Source organism: Dermacentor silvarum, chromosome 5 (genome assembly GCF_013339745.2).
Source record: "Dermacentor silvarum isolate Dsil-2018 chromosome 5, BIME_Dsil_1.4, whole genome shotgun sequence".
Classification (NCBI taxonomy): Eukaryota; Metazoa; Arthropoda; class Arachnida; order Ixodida; family Ixodidae; genus Dermacentor; species Dermacentor silvarum.
In genome coordinates, this window is record NC_051158.1 from 45,084 (window position 1) to 62,822 (window position 17,739).

The 17,739-nt window shown below is 48.3% G+C and overlaps 1 protein-coding gene across 1 annotated transcript in view; it reads left to right on the top strand.

The window, feature by feature from the left end:
• The window catches only part of LOC119452796 (uncharacterized), a 47,421-nt gene extending 29,902 nt beyond the window's left edge, over nucleotides 1–17,519 (top strand). Inside the window, exons 7-9 of the mRNA XM_049667216.1 lie at nucleotides 2,641–2,724; nucleotides 13,247–13,291; nucleotides 17,197–17,519. Of these exons, the coding sequence (XP_049523173.1) occupies nucleotides 2,641–2,724; nucleotides 13,247–13,291; nucleotides 17,197–17,354 (287 nt within the window). The 3' untranslated portion in view covers nucleotides 17,355–17,519. The remainder of the gene's footprint in view (nucleotides 1–2,640; nucleotides 2,725–13,246; nucleotides 13,292–17,196) is intronic.
• Nucleotides 17,520–17,739: the final 220 nt, after the last annotated feature.

A 17,739-nucleotide genomic window follows, 5' to 3' on the forward strand; every position in this document is an offset into this window, starting at 1 on the left:
GCAACCTTCGGTTGGCAGATGACATTGTCCTATTCAGCAACAATGGAGATAAACTGCAACAAATGATTGAGGACCTTAACCGAGAAAGTGTAAGAGTGGGGTTCAAGATTAACATGCAGAAGACAAAGATAATGTTATATAGCCTGGCAAGAGAACCAAAATTCAGGATTGCTCGAGAACAAGTTAAGGACCGCACAAAGAGCAATGGAACGAAAAATCTTAGGACTAACGTTAAGAGACAGGAAGAGAGCGGTGTGTATCAGAGAACTAACCGGGATAGCCGATATTGTAGTTGACATTAAGCGGAAAAAATGGAGCTGGGCAGGCCATGTAATGTGTAGGATGGATAACCGGTGGACCATTAGGGTTACAGAATGGATACCAAGAGAAGGGAAGCGCAGTCGAAGTCGGCAGAAAACCAGATGGGATGATGAAGTTAGGAAATTTGCAGGCGCAAGTTGGAATACGCTAGCGCAAGACAGGGGTAATTGGAGATCGCAGGGAGAGGCCCTCGTCCTGCAGGGGACATAAAATATAGGCTGATGATGATGATGATGATGACATACGGCAGGCATTGCCAAATCCTGACTGGGAGCTTACCACTGTCGTTGAAAAGAAAAGTGTACAAACATTGTATTCTACCGGTGCTAACATATGTAGCAGAAACTTGCAGGTTAACAAAGAAGCTTGAGGACAAGTTAAGGACCGCACAGTGAGCGATGGAACGAAAAATGTTAGGCCTAACGTTAAGAGACAGGAAGAGAGCGGTGTGGATGAGAGAACAAACGGAGATAGCCGATATTCTTGTTGACGTTAAGCGGAATAAATTGAGCTGGGCAGGCCATGTAATGCGTAGAATGGATAACCGGTAGACCATTAGAGTCACAGAATGGATACCAAGAGAAGGGAAGCGCAGTCGAGGACAGCAAAAAAACTAGGTGGGGTGATGAAATTAGGAAATTTGCAGGCGCAAGTTAGAATCGGCTACGTGACGTCAAGTAGCTGATTATGTAGCTGATTCACGTAGCTGACGTCACGTTACGACCAGTGACGTCATGGTCAAGCTGCGCCTCTACACTTGCCGGGGCGTGTCTCGTCGAAACATGCCGAGCCGCCGCCAGAGGCGCCGGCTGCAGTCGCTGACACCGGGCGCGTTCGATGCGAACGCGGGGGAACAGGGAAACGCGGACGGCACCGGCAGCAGCTTTGCGCGTTGCCTCGTTGGTGCTGCTACAATTTCTTTCTCTCTCTCTCGTTCTCATTTTTTTCCGCTCTCATGTTCTCTTTCTCTCTCCCAAGCATAGCGCGCGCCGCGCGCATGCTCTCCTTCCCACTCCTTAACGTCCCATGTCAAGACAACATCTGCATGGCACGCAGAGGAAGCGAAGCACATGCCGCTTTGCGAGGTGGTTGCTAGGCAACGCGTGGTGACGTCATTGCCAGGCGCAGTTTTTTGTTCGTACTACGCGGGCTAACCAAGAGCTTAAACACATCCGCTGTTCAAACATTTTTGGAGTGATGACGTTGGTTCTATGCGCAGTGTCGGCATTCGTTTTTCGTCAAGTCAGATGCGTCACTGTCAAGTTAATACTAATCGACACTGACATTTGTTCGAGTGTAACAGTGACAAGCAGCGCGCTACTTTCCGAGAGCAATAGAAAAATGTGCTGTTGTTGAACGCGGTTAAACCAAGTTTGTCGAGCGAAAGCACAGTATTGCGTGCTATGGGAAAGGACACAGACGCTGCTCGGCGCGGCAACGAGCCAATTTACCTTCATGCTGCATCTCGCTTAAACGCGAACTAAGCGTCGAATGCACAGCGCATACGAAGCTACCAGCACTCGGAGCGCTTTGTACAGATCGCAGATCGCTTTCAAGATATGGGCGCCCACGCGGCGTATGCAGCAGTTTGACCTCGCCTGAGCTTGAAGGTCAGATTAACGGAACCAGGCGTTTTCTGGGTTTGTACCTGGAGTAGTAGAGCTATTGGTCTAAAAAATCTGCAATAAATATTATTCTTTCATGGCCTGTACTGGCACACCACTACCGTGCTTTCGCCCTAAGCGCCATTTGCAGTGAAAAATGCGGATACGGGGCCTTTGCTGTTGTTTCATTGTATATAATACTCCGTGCTAATTATTATCTTGCCCTTCTCTATGGCATCCCTCAAAATTAGTCCTGCAGCTTCAAGGTGCTATGTGCACCAGTTAATAATTTGTCATTCAGGGCACAAATAAACATGAATTTGCCAAATAAACATGAATAAACATATGCACAAATAAACATGAATTTGCCTTTTCATTCTAGTTAGTGCTGAGTCTAGAATGCGCGCACGGACATTCCGTAACTCCGGATTTCGGATATCATTAAACTGGCAATAAGTATTAAACTGCCTTATAATTAAACTGGCAATTTATACTAATTTACAATTAAGGCTCCTTCAGTTAGCGCAGAGTGTAAGTAATTTTAAACAGTACATTGACACTTTGCTCATGGTCTCTGCCCATCAAGAGATGCCTAGCGTATATCGCATAAAAATCACACCTGCCAACTTCTTTGCCAGAAAGAGCCGTATGACCTGTACAATAATTGCATGACAGCTTCTGAAAGTTTATATGACTACGCACTGTGTTCTCGCAGATGGAGGACAACCGGACCCAGAAGTCAGCGGCAATTTCACACTTCTCTTTGCAACACCTCAATGCTTCGTTATGGGTATATTAGGTGAGATGTCGAGTATTTCTTCCTGAAACACACCTCATTAAAAAATCCTTTGCTTCGGCCTGATCATTTCAGTAAATTTACATACTGATTTAATATACAGCCTACGATGGAAACGAAGGGATGATACAGATCATGACTGCTATCGAAAACGAGGCACGGCTGCACTAACTTGTTCTTTCCAAATGGTTCTACAACTATTCGTTATTTTTATAATTGCACTACTCATTATACTTATTTTCTTATGGATCGAGTGGCGTCTATGCACAGTAGGCAAATTTGTCACGTATATTCACTTGCTTTCGCATGGCACAGTCGTTTATGAATCTTCTATTGCTTGAGTCATACAAATAATAAAACGAACTTTGTGAAGATGAAATGGGTTTTATGGTTGCTAACCTTTGCTTGCCTACGCTAGGCTGTACAAGTACGTAACCATAAAAGATGGCCGGCTTGCGCGACACCGCAGATTCACTGACCAGTAGTCACCGTAGCTGCTCTTTTTTCAGCAAGTGCATTGAGAATTATAGTTACTTGTAATTAAACTGCACACTTTTAAAGGCTGTCCGCATATGAATCACCCGTTGGAAACATTGCTCGCTTATACAACGCTATTGAGAACTTGACTAAGAAGTTTTAGCCAGGGCCAGACTTCTAGGCGAATTTATCTTCGCTTGCACATCAGCCATATCGTTCACCCCATTTTCACTAATTGTCACTGCAGTGTCTCTTATTGTTCGCACAGTCCAACTAGGTCGGTCATACGCAGCGCTTATACACACTTTAAAGCTGTGGAGCACTCGCGTAAGTAATTTATTGCCAAGGCTGTAATTAAGCCTTTGAGTTCTGCCTGCAGGTCGCCCACAACCTGCCCCTTTTTATCACCAGATACCAACCAAGTGTCTTGTTTCGTTCATGGAGGAGATTGGGGATACCTACGATAAGCCTCGGGGAATGTATGAAAAAAGGCAGAAAACAGGAATTCAGTAAATATTGGCAAAACTCCATAATTATGACAGCAAATTAAACTTTCCTCAACCACCGCTCATAACCTGCCCACTCCCCTCCTCTCGCCCCCAACCCATTTCCAGGAAATGTAAAACTGTCTCACGCAGAATTCACTCGGAAAACTGGGGAACATAGCTAATAAAAATAGCCTTGTAACTTTTCAGGATGGCCTTGTAACGCTTCGCAGCACTTGCTTCAGGATCCTTTTACGAAGGCTGCCATTAAAATTGAGACCGCGCATTATTCATAAGATTCCCTCAGCTCCATTAAAATATCAAATTTGGGGCAAGTTGATGTAGTTCAGAACGTTAGAAAAACTTTCCAAATTTCTTTTTCATGCAAAGTCTCACCTGTCCAACCACTCAGCAGATTGAATAGTCTGACGCATAGGGGTATGCAATAAAACAAACTTTATTTTCAACTAAAACACAAACAGAGAGCAAAATAACAACAACCACGGAACCCAAAGCCTATAAAACTGAATAGTTCGGAAAATTTCCTTGTATGTTATTTTTACAGGCAGCGCTTAAAAGCAGCTCTCCACAATAATGCCAAAATCCTATAACATGCACTAAACATGCTGTCCGTAAATATTGTAACGTGGCGTCAAATAAATGAAAGCGAAGCACGATTTATAAACCGACAATTTACAGAGATGGCCAAGACGGCGGAATACGCGATACGTCCCGGCGGTCGTCATCTTCTTCATTAATCCAAGGAGGTGGCTCGTAACACCTAACCTCCCCGGCAGGCGGAGGGCCGCACCGGCGTAGGATGATTACAAAAGGAGGAGGCGGCGGGAAAGTACGGTTTCAACCGGGATACGTGCACGGCATCACGAGGTGACAGGATAGATATGAAGAACTGTCCATCTCAAAGTTAAGGTCACTTGGTTGCCATAAAACCTTGGAAGGTCCGGTGTAACGCGACAAAACCTTTTCCGAAAGACAAACACGACGAGATAAAAGTCCAAAAAACTACAACGAGATCTCGGAGAAAAGCAGAAGTGTCGGTGGCTGCAGTCATAGCGGTCCTTTTGAATTAATTGCGAGTCGCAGAGTCGCTCATGAGCGATCTAACCTGCCAGATGGGCTCGAGCGGAATTCTACAACAGCAAGTAGTAGCGTGTTAAAAGGCAATGCTAGGTTAGGGCCAAAGAGTAAGCAAAATGGCGAAAAACCGGCGTTGCCCTGACAGGATCAGTTGTACGCGAACGTGATGTATGGCACAGTTCTGTCCCAGTCACAATAATAGTCAAAAACGTACATGGCCAGGCTATCGGTTAAGATGCGGTTCAGCCTCTCAGTGAGCTTGTTGGTTTGCGGGAGGTGTGCAGGAGTGAGTTTGTGTTCCACAGAACAGGAACAAAGGAGGTCATTGATGACTTTGGACAGGAAGTAGTGGCCTCGGTCAGTGAACAATTGCCTAGGGCACCATGATGAAGGATAACGTCATGAAGTAAGAAATCGACGACGTCAGTGGCGCAGCTATAGTCGGCAAAGCTCACATGATGGCAAACCGCGTAGCGTAGTCAGTTGCAACTGCGACCCACTTGTTTCCTGAGGTAGACGTAGGATTTGGGCCGAGCAGGTCAATACCGATGTGGTAGAATGGCTCCTTAGGTATGTCAACGGGCTGCAGAAGGTCTGCAGGCCACGCCGAGGGCCGTTTACGTCGCTGACAAAGGTCACACGCCGCAACGTAGCGTCGAACAGATCTGTACAGACCAGGTCAGAAAAACCAGCGCCGCACGCGTTCGTATGTGCAGGATACGCCAAGATGGCGGCGGTTGTGGCAACGTGAAGTTCTTTGAGAACAGTAACACGTAGTTGCTTGGGGAGAACAAGCAGAAGTTCCGGGCCATCGGGAGTGGTACTACAGCGTAAAAGAATATCGCCGTGAAGTTCAAACAGACGAAGCGATGGGTCGAGCTCACGAGAATGGATGCGGTCGATTATAGACCGTAGCGTGTCGTTGGTTTCCTGATCAGTGCGGATGTTGGACAGATCTGAAATTGCTATGACAAAGTCATCGGTATCACGCTCGGTAGTGTCGGTTGGGCTGACAGGGTGGCGTGATAAACAGTCAGCATTTTGGTGCATCCGGTCAGACTTGTAGAGAACGTCAGAGGTGTACTCCTGGAGCCGTAATTCCCAGCGACCAAGCCTTCCTGTAGGATCCTTCAGTGACGAGAGCCAGCAAAGGGCATGGGGGTCCGTGGCAACTTAAAACGTGGGTCCATTTAAGTAGGGGTGGAATTTGTCAAACACCTGACTAAAGCGAGGCATTCGCACTCAGTTACCGTAAAATTCGGGTCCGCCGACGAGAGAAGGCGACTGGCGTAGGCAATGACACGTTCTTGCTTGTGCTGGTGTTGGACGAGGACGCCGCCTATGCCGTGGCCACTAACATCGGTGCGAACTTCTTTCTGTAGGGGCTGCGGGACAAAACGCGGCAAAATGGCTGGTGGTGTAAGTAAACTGACGATGGTGATGACTGCGATACCTTGATCATGAACGCAAGAAAAGAGACGTCCTTCTTGAGTAGGTCAGTAAGCGACCGGGTAATGTCGGCAAAATTTCGGACAAAGCGGCGGAAGTAAGAGCATAAACCGACAAAGCTCCGGGAATCTCTGACCTAGCGAGGAAAAGGCAAGTCTTGGAGGGCACGCACCTTGTCGGGATCAGGTCGGACACCACTAGCACTAACAACGTGACCGATAACGGGGATGTGACGTTGATCGAAACGACACTACGAGTTCAGTTGCAGGCCAGCGCGACGAAACACATCGAGAATGGCCGACAGGCGGGTCAGGCGGTTCTCTAAAGTAGGCGAAAAGACTGTCACATCGTTGAGGTAGCGAGGACAAGGAGACCACTTATAGCCCTTAAGGAGAAAATCCATCGTCCGCTTGAATGTAGGGGGGGGGGGGGGGGGGGAGGGGGGGGGGCATTACACAATCCAAACCTTGAACTGGTAAAGTTCATGTGACGAAAGCAGTCTGCTCGCGGCCCATGGCATCGATGCTGATCTGCCAGTGTGTGGAGCGCAAGTGGATGGAGGAAAAGTACGGGGCTCCGTGGAGGCAGCCGAAGGCGTCATCGGTTCGAGGCAGTGGGTATATGTCCTTACGCGGGATATTGCTCAAGTGTCGGTATTCAACAAACAGCGCCAGCTGCCATCTGTCTTTTAGGGGCGAAGCTCCTTATAGCGGCACCCGTTCCGTCCCCGTCGTCGTAGTAGTAGTGTGTAACCAGTAGTGTGTAACCAGTCTGAGAAAAATGAGAAAAAAAATTCCGAAGTTGTGTCCGTAGCGCGGAATCGAACCAGGGACCCCTCGCTTCCGAACGCGCGACGTTAGCCCACTACGCCACGAAGCGGACATGGACACACGCTCCACGATGGCAATAAATACCCAACATTAACGAAAGGCCGCGTTTCTAGCGCGTTTCTAACGCGTTTGTGCTAGCGCGTTACGGCCCGTGTAAGAAGCTGGTGTAAGACGCTGTGGCCTCTCCGCCTTACCTTCAACGCGTTTCGAACGCGCTGCCCAAAGCGGTGGCAAGTCAAGTTCAAGTCGAGGAGCGTTTATGAATACGGGGGGTATACTCTCTCAGCAGTCATGTGATGGCGTCGGCAAACGCGGTGCACGTTCCGGCATGTGTAAATGGCTGCGTAAGACGCTGTGGCCGCTCCCCCTTACTAGAGAGTACTGCACGTTTCTAACGCGTTTGTGCTAGCGTCCCCTTAAGCGGAAGATCCGATGATTCCCTCCGGAGCTTCGCCCACTCATCATCATTCACCCCGTGGATATGCTGTGATTTTTTAACACGAAAGTGTTTTATTCCGGGGTCCACCAAGACTTCACTGACGTATTTCCGTCACGGAAATACGTCATAGAACATAATACAAAGAAAGAAACCAGAAGAAAAAGTTCCACAAACATGCAAAATTTGGGAATCGAACCCACGACCTCTCGGTCCGCGACGATAGATCGCCGAGCGTTTAACCCATTGCGCCACAAACGCATTCGCAGAGAGGTACACAGACGCGCCTTATATATCTAACACTCCTCCGTGTACCCGCGCTCTTGCTCGGGGCGGTGCCGCCGCCTATGAGCAGAAAAGAGAAGTACTGCATTATGACACTAAAGCCCGGGATACATGGAGCGAACTTTCTCGACGAACTTCACGCGTCAAGTAACGACGCGGCGACACGACGCAGGATGTTTGCTGTGTTGCAATACATGCGGCGAACGCCGCCGCGCGTTGGCCGCCGTGTTGGCGGCGGTCCCGGCCGCCCGCTTCGAACTGAATTTGGCGTTGTCCTTGTAGAATTCACTTAGTTGGAAGCAAATGACTGCGTAAACGGCTTTCGCTTAGTCTCAGGCCGCTTCGACGACAGAGTATTATGGATAACCTTGAGTAGTTTTCGAGATCGCTTCTCGTTTCGAACGCGTCTAAGCCTAGCGAAAGAAATATCCCATGCCAACGCCATCTATCGGGGAAGTCGGGAGATAGGCATGACGACAGCATGTGGCCTCTGAGATCAGAAGATTTCTGTTGAAGGTTGTTGTAGAGAGCTTGCACTGCTTGTCTGTTTCCTCGCAGATCAGCGGATATGGGATGTACAAATACAACGCGATTCCTGAGAGATCATACTAGGAACTACTCAATCGGTGCAGAGACATGCAGACACGGCAACACCAACGCGATTGCAGACGACGCGAAAAGGCGCGCGCGCGCGAAACACCAGCATGCATTGCGACCGGAACTAGTGCCTCCTGATTGGCTGTCGTCCACCGCTGCGCGCTAGACGCTTCCGGCGGCGGCGTTCGCCCGACGAAAATGTTTGGACAGGCAGATCGGCTGCGGACGGCAAATTTCTTGACGCCGGCCGTCGGACGTTCGCCGCCCGACGAAGTTCTTCGCTCGGACGCCGGTTATTCGCTCCATGTATTCCGGCCTTAACGCGCACCGACAGTGAACGCTTCGGTGGTCTCAGTACTACGACGCCTCGATGCCAGCATTCGAAGGGACGCTGGCATCAAGAAGCACTACCAACGCCACCTAGGTGGCGTTCACCGTACTCAGCACAGCGGAGCGTGGCCTCCGCAATTAGCTCTGAAAATGTTTCTGAAGTTGATCGCGGAGGCTGCAATTACGACGCGCTGTACGCGCTGATTTGACTCGGTGACGATTCAGTTACGTGCTTTGTCTTGCGCGTTGTATTAGTGTGTCAGTTACGTGCTTCGTCTTTCGCGTTGTGCTAGCGTGTGCAGCGTAGTGCAGCTTCCATATGCACGACGGTTGCTCATGGTCATCGACGTTGGTAGTCGTGATGGAGGAGACGTGCCACCAGGCGTCAGCGTGGGTGCATCAACGCCTAAGGGCGCTTTAGCCACAAAACACCAATAGACATTATATATCAATGTGCAATAAACATTACACTACTTCTGTGAAGACACGTTTCACTTTCGTGTTCTATACCGATTCCTATATAAGAGGGATCAACCACATTTTTTTACTAGCCCCACAGGGGACGCCGACGGGCTGGAAGAATGGTTCGATCACACCTTTTGTGAGCATTTTGTCAACATCGCCTTGGATCACACAACGTTCGGCGAGAGAAACACGATATGGACGGCGCTAGATACGGCTCGCGTCATCAGTGTCGATTCGATGCTTGACAACGGACGCTTGGCTCAGAGAAAGATCGACCAAGTAAAAAATGTCATAGTAAGACTCCAGGAGGTGACGAAGGTCGGTATAGCTTGAGCAGAAGAAAGGTCAGCGGGAATTATTCCGACAAAGGCATCATGCGGCGAACTGGTTGTGGTGCAAATGATGGATGGACTGGAGAGGCTGGTGAGATATAACGGCAAATTTGTCTTCGGCTGCCGTGATCACGGCGAGTGACATACCTACCAGAATTAGTTGAGCAGAGACGCTGATGTTTAAAATGGGAATGGAGATGCGATTGCCGGTTACAGTCACGAGCGTGTTAGGTACGGCGACGTTTTTGGCAAGCAAAACTTCTGTTACCGGGAAGAGCACGTAATTGCTATCAGCTGCAGGAGGGCTGGAGATCATGTAGATATACATGACGGCTTGTGGGGGGGGGGGGGGGGGGGGCATGCGGACATTGATCACTGGTCGTGTGTTCAGAAGCAAATTATCGAAACCATATCACCGGATGAAAGCCCATGATGTTCTTCGTGACACAATCGCTGACGTGGCCCACGAATTCATGGCAATATGTGCCGGACGTGGATGCGGACAAACGAGAAGACTAGCACTGTGATTCTGTCGGTGGTGGCGCCTCACTGAGCCCTGACCTCGTTTGGGAAGACTTGAGTGACACTACGGGCTGGGGAAGACACCGACCAGAATACGCTTGTGAAGCCCTTGAAAGATTGCATCAATAATTTTATACGAAGTCTATACATTATCTGTACACTTCCAGCATTCCGCTCACAACACCCATAACACAACCCCCATATCCTGCAAACACAACAATCGCTATGGGCTTTGGTTCGCGGAAACTTTGTTGGTGCTTGATAATACACCACAAAACATACAAAACACAAAGGTTTAATAATGTTCAATTAGCCCCTAATTAACCCACATACTTGTTAACCTTCCCCCTTCTTTTCTCTCTCTCTCTCTCAAGTTTTCTTCCACGTCACACCTAAGATGCGTCATATTGCCTCTGTTATGATCGGCTTGGAACTCTGCATCTCATTTGCGGGAAAACCAAACACGCCCACGTTCCCGTGTCGGAGCAATTATCTTCATCCCCAAGAGGCGGTTATGATCTTCCTGGAAACTCTACTTCTCAAATGTGGGAAACAAGCCCGATCGCTTTTCTCGTGACGAGATAACCCCTTTCATCCCCGAGATAGCGTCACACCTCTACGACCTGAGAACAGGCAAAGGCGAGCTACCAAAGGAGAGGACCCGAGGGGGAAGAGGTCGTCAACTTGACCACCCGACAGAGGACTGACACTTCCACAAGTTCCTCGAAGGAGACATCGGCTACCCCAAGACCAGGAGGGGTTATTTAAGGCCGACCTGGCCCCCATGTTAAGCAGAACCGCTCGAGACTCGGATAGAGTCAAAACCATGTACCAGTGAAGTGAATACAATCTTTTCTATTTTTCATCATCACAATGCCCGCCTTCATCGTCGTCTCCTGATTCTTGCGGTGACGACCCACCTCACCCGGTCGAGATTGTATCACCTTTAAATGTAAACTCCGTGAATAGTGTAGTTCTTTCAGAACATCATCGCAATAAGTTTCGCTGTAGAAGACTGTTCAGTGACCGTTACATAGCAGTTTCTTGGTGCCATGTCATGTCATGCGACAGGACCAATTTCAGCATTAGGTATTCCAATCCATCGTCACATGTTTGAGTACAAGGAACCTAATGCCTGTTTAAGTGCTACGTATGGTACTCCCTCTCCTACTGACAACGCAAGGCTCTGTGCCAAATTAGTTCCTGCGCCTACAAATTTTCTCAGAGTCACGATAACATCGTGAACGCGTGTCTGATATTTTAACACGAAAGTGTTTTATTCCGGGGTCCACCAAGACTTCACTGACGTATTTCCGTCACGGAAATACGTCATAGAACATAATACAAAGAAAGAAACCAGAAGAAAAAGTTCCACAAACATGCAAAATTTGGGAATCGAACCCACGACCTCTCGGTCCGCGACGATAGATCGCCGAGCGTTTAACCCATTGCGCCACAAACGCATTCGCAGAGAGCTACACAGACGCGCCTTATATATCTAACACTCCTCCGTGTACCCGCGCTCTTGCTCGGGGCGGTGCCGCCGCCTATGAGCAGAAAAGAGAAGTACTGCATTATGACACTAAAGCCCGGGATACATGGAGCGAACTTTCTCGACGAACTTCACGCGTCAAGTAACGACGCGGCGACACGACGCAGGATGTTTGCTGTGTTGCAATACATGCGGCGAACGCCGCCGCGCGTTGGCCGCCGTGTTGGCGGCGGTCCCGGCCGCCCGCTTCGAACTGAATTTGGCGTTGTCCTTGTAGAATTCACTTAGTTGGAAGCAAATGACTGCGTAAACGGCTTTCGCTTAGTCTCAGGCCGCTTCGACGACAGAGTATTATGGATAACCTTGAGTAGTTTTCGAGATCGCTTCTCGTTTCGAACGCGTCTAAGCCTAGCGAAAGAAATATCCGATGCCAACGCCATCTATCGGGGAAGTCGGGAGATAGGCATGACGACAGCATGTGGCCTCTGAGATCAGAAGATTTCTGTTGAAGGTTGTTGTAGAGAGCTTGCACTGCTTGTCTGTTTCCTCGCAGATCAGCGGATATGGGATGTACAAATACAACGCGATTCCTGAGAGATCATACTAGGAACTACTCAATCGGTGCAGAGACATGCAGACACGGCAACACCAACGCGATTGCAGACGACGCGAAAAGGCGCGCGCGCGCGAAACACCAGCATGCATTGCGACCGGAACTAGTGCCTCCTGATTGGCTGTCGTCCACCGCTGCGCGCTAGACGCTTCCGGCGGCGGCGTTCGCCCGACGAAAATGTTTGGACAGGCAGATCGGCTGCGGACGGCAAATTTCTTGACGCCGGCCGTCGGACGTTCGCCGCCCGACGAAGTTCTTCGCTCGGACGCCGGTTATTCGCTCCATGTATTCCGGCCTTAACGCGCACCGACAGTGAACGCTTCGGTGGTCTCAGTACTACGACGCCTCGATGCCAGCATTCGAAGGGACGCTGGCATCAAGAAGCACTACCAACGCCACCTAGGTGGCGTTCACCGTACTCAGCACAGCGGAGCGTGGCCTCCGCAATTAGCTCTGAAAATGTTTCTGAAGTTGATCGCGGAGGCTGCAATTACGACGCGCTGTACGCGCTGATTTGACTCGGTGACGATTCAGTTACGTGCTTTGTCTTGCGCGTTGTATTAGTGTGTCAGTTACGTGCTTCGTCTTTCGCGTTGTGCTAGCGTGTGCAGCGTAGTGCAGCTTCCATATGCACGACGGTTGCTCATGGTCATCGACGTTGGTAGTCGTGATGGAGGAGACGTGCCACCAGGCGTCAGCGTGGGTGCATCAACGCCTAAGGGCGCTTTAGCCACAAAACACCAATAGACATTATATATCAATGTGCAATAAACATTACACTACTTCTGTGAAGACACGTTTCACTTTCGTGTTCTATACCGATTCCTATATAAGAGGGATCAACCACATTTTTTTTGATGCGATCGCCACACAGACACTTAATTCCGGCCGTCATTTGGTTACATATTTGATGTAAGATCCGATGATTTTACAAATGGTTTTTACAGTGTCTAAAGTGGCCATTGAAGTAAGCTGCAGTCAATGATCGATTCATATATGGTGGTCCATTTACTCAAGGGTAGTAGATAACCAGGTTATCGAGCTGATTACTCGCCAAATATTTTGCAAAATTATGCAAAAATGATTCTTTTTTTCTTTTCTTTTTTTTTTGCAGGTAACGCCTCGGCTCAAGCTGTCGATTCCACACAACCGCCCACAGGTGAAGCATATAACGAAATATTATCACCGCTTTCGCTCACTTATATTAAGTGCCTACAACGACTCTCTCCTCTATTCTAATTGATTAGCCGTCGTGTGGTCTATTTCATCATATTTCGCTATTTCATCATATATACCTTTTGAAAGGTTTCTTCTTCTGGTGAAACTTAAGATTTTCTACAACAGTCCTTGGTGAAAAACTACTGTATTTGACGGCATTTGAATACAGTTACTTCAGTCATTTTTACTGCATTGCAACCCACAGCGTGATAAGCAACTAGAGTAGAGACAGGAGTAGAGACAGGGATTTCACAAAGATGAACACCAAATATACAGATAAGAAATTAGGATAAAAATGGGGATATAAAATGAGTATAAAATGGTATGGTATGCATCAGACATAAACGTTTCTTCACAGGAGACATACTGAAAGCAGCGCAAGGCGTAAGAAACACTAAGAGTAGGAAATGCACATACAAGGATATACGAGGGTGACCCCAAAAACAAGACCTGATTGGCCCCGTAAACCTCTTCGCAATCACATTGCTATGTTTTCCCGCTATGTACTCACTTACAAGGAGGATTACTCCTCCTTGTAAGTTGACACTTCACAAGGCGGTAGCCAAGCCGACGACATCGTAGAATGCCTTACCGGTTTGTGGTGACAGTTGTCCCACCTATTGCCGTGCTACTCTTACAACGCCAGATTCTGGTTTCCTCTTGGAAGAACGACTACCGAAACACTTTAATTATTCCAACGATGTTTATGGTAGCGGCACTCGCCACTACACAAGATTTTGAGTGGTTTGGGTGGCCCAAAGATCAGCTTTAAAGAACATCCTCATTTCGGGCGACCTTCGAACAGTCGACCTATGATATTCTTGAAAAGGTTAAGCAAAAATAGTCTGCAGTTTCGCCCGAAGGGTCAAGCATCGACATTGGTAACAAGATTCAGCGTTGCGCATGAAATTTTCGGGTGGTGCACAAACAATACGCGGTTGCGACAGGTTGGTGCGATGCAGCATGCAAGGCAACTCCTGCTGAGCAGGAGGGGCAGCACTAGGCTTTTCACAAGTGCTTTGATGAGGAGCGCCTTCGCTGTTGTTGCAGGCGCCGCATCTCGATATTGCACAATATGAGACCAACTGGCAACCGTTGACGTTGTCAGCGGCCAATGAAGTGTCAGATAACGTCAGCCTGACTATTACTGCTCAGACCAGAGCATGAGCACAGCATTTCAGGAGGAACGCTAGTATGGTTATTGCGGCGTGCGCACAACGTTCAAGACGGCAGCTAAAGGCAGAATACTGCCGCTGAGCGTAGTGCTGACGGTGCTTCCACTTCGCTTCAACTACGCGTGCTGCCAAACGCAGTACGCGTACCTGAAGACTCTCTAACCCTTCATGCGCGAGCCTAGAATGCCCTGCCTGTGGGACAGCACGACAACGGCGACCGTGGTGGCGCCGACGGCGTTTATTCGATTCGAGCGTCCGTGTACATGCTACATCAATAAAACCACCGAGAGTCATCGCTACACAAACGAGAAGATTTCAGAAACTGCCAGTGGGAGCTTGGAGCTTTTGTGAGTGGATTTTTAGTGTAAACTTGGACATGAGACGCACTTGCATTGAACTTTTACAGCGAAGCTGTATGTGGCTAGCCGATTCGCCCGTCCGTTCGTCTGTCGCCTGTACGCCGAAAACTCCTCCGGCGCAACCCCATGCGCATGCGCCAAAAAAGAAAAAAAGAAAGGCGTGCGATTGGCTTCGCCAGTAGTGACGTCGTTGCTTTCCGTCGCAGCCGAACCAAAGCCGAACGCGCGCGCAGCACTTTGGGTGTGTTCCAATACTCGCCTTAGACGGCTAAATAGACAGCTAAGTGGACGGCGGCCATCTTAAGTCTCATTCCAATTCTCACGAAGATGTCAAAGTAGACAGCATCGCGAAGACAGCATCGAAGTCAAGAACGATGCAGGCTACTTTCCTGTCTAAACAAGATGGCGACTGAGCAGGGCGCTTAGAAACTCGACGGGAAGGTTGTCTGCGCACACAAAAACGTAGACACGCTTTTCTATACCCTTAATGTAAGTCACATCATGTTTTTCATAGGTTCGCAGGCGAAAATACTTAAAATGCAGAACTAATGTGTGCTTTTCTCATTTTTCTTTTTGCCGCCGCGAGGTGGCGTCACGTCGCAGAAGCGTCTTCCAGACGGCTCGAAACGCGTTCCATTATTCTCCTCGAAGCTGTCTTGACTGTCTTCGTAGACGTCAAAGTAGACTGTCTACGATGATGGAAAGAATTGGAACACAGCCTTTCTCTCCGGTTCCGAAATGGCTAGGCAACGCGTCTTACGTACTCCTGAGGAGCAGACAGCTTTCGATCAGCAATGCCGCGAGCAGAACGGAAACGAGCTCGTCTACGCCGTGCCGATGCTGCAGCCCGGGTACAAGCACAGGCTCGTGCGGCCGAGCGCAAGCAGCAACTGTGTACCGAGGATGCGGCAGCCTACCAAGCAGTGCTACAACGCCAAGCGGAATGCAAGCGCTAATGGCGGGCGGACGTCAACCAAGAAGCAATAATTCAGAAAGACTTTAATGAACTGTCAGGATTAAACCAGTGACAAGCACAGGGGCCACACGTTCCAGCTTCGCTGGTTAACCATCTGTACGGAGTGCTTGGGCGGTGATGTTCTCCGTCTGCTCACAGTGGACAGAAAAAAAGCGATACAAACAGCAGTAATACGCTCGTCCTGTCTTTATGTCCTTACCGCTGATCGTGTTTTGGCCCTAAATTCGTCGTCTCTTTTTTTTTACATGCACCAGCTGGTCTCACAGCAAGTACTACTAAAAAACACTTGTTTCATTTTGAGCAATTATTTAAAAGCTTACATCCAAAGGGCCTCATACTTTCTTTCGAAGATGATCACAGGCGACGAAAGCTGTTGCTCTGGGTATAACCCGAAACCAAACAAGATTAGAGGCAATTGAGGACAGCTTCTTCACCAAGACAGAAAAAAAAAGCGACAACTGCGCTCACGTGAAGACAATGGTCATTGTTTCTTATTGTTTTTCTTCAGCATTTCTGAATGTGCAGCCGGAAACATTTCCTCTTAGAAATACCACGAATTAATGATTTTCCTTATGGGTATTCAGGCGATGATACTGAGTGTTCGAGGGAAACGCGCGAAATGAGAATGTAGGAATTTGGTTTGTACATCAAGATAGCACACTCACTTACACAAACTTATTTTTGACAAGCTATTAGGTCTCACAGAAATGGGTAAGCGTTCCCTACCCACATTTATTTATCGTACCGAGCTCCTTGCAATTGTTTTCGTTAGTTCAAAGAAATAAAACCAATAAAGGAGGGAGAGTTGCCACTATGCACAGGTGAAGACGTCACACGGTCCGCTCAACAGCATTAAAGGCTTGAGTTTCGAAGTTGCATCGAACAGTGGGAGAAAAATTCGGACAAGTGTATTCACTACGATGAAGGTTGTTTTAAAGAGAATGTTTTTTTTTTAAATAAAACTGAATTGTTTACTTGGGCGCAGTCCGGTCTTTTTATTTATTTATATTTTTTTTTTTGGGGGGGGGGGGGGGGGGGGGCACGGGGTCAGTTTCCTTTGTACATCGCGCGTGGCTCACACAAAGAGAAAGAGCAGCACAAGCAAAGTAGGAAAACGCGAGTTAGCACAGAGCGACTACTGCTCCGCACAAAAGACGGGGCTCGGCCATTCTTCTTCCCCAACATAGTGGCACCAAACAGCTTTTGTCGCCGAGCGTGTCGCAATTTGTAGAACGCATCGTGAGAAGGCTATGGGATTGGCTGAGTAAATAGAAGCTCTGTTATCCGCTAGTGCAGTTGCATACACGTTATTTTTTTTTTTTGCTTTTTTTTTCAGATAACTCGACATGCCAACTCTGGGCTCAAAGACATGGTAACCATACAGTTAAGAAGCTGTGCGAGGAGGCATTCTACTCAAACTGTAGTTGTGTCGAAGGCATGTATAAACGGGGACATGATCACTGCAATTTAACAGAAGGCGAGGGACTCTCATAGTTTCCTCATTCTTTGTTGCTAGTTTTCCATCACATCAAATCACCTTATTTCATTAAAGACCTATGTTAGTTTAGTTAAATGAAGTGGATTAATCATCCCCAAATGCGGATGGGAGTCTCAACGCTGCCTAAACTGCAATAAAAACACATTCTCTTCAAATGCGAACTGTGTTTATTGCGATTAGCATTCTTAGCATACTTCGAAAACTTTCCGGGATGTTACTATGTTTGTCACTTACTTGCTAACCTGAGTCACTGGGTAGTCCATGGTGATATGGGTAGAGCATCGGGCTGCGGTGCAGAGCGAACCATGTTTGAAAACAACTGTTGGACCAGGGCCATTATGCTGGAAGGCCTGAGTTTGTAGAAGCTCCTGATCTTTGTGT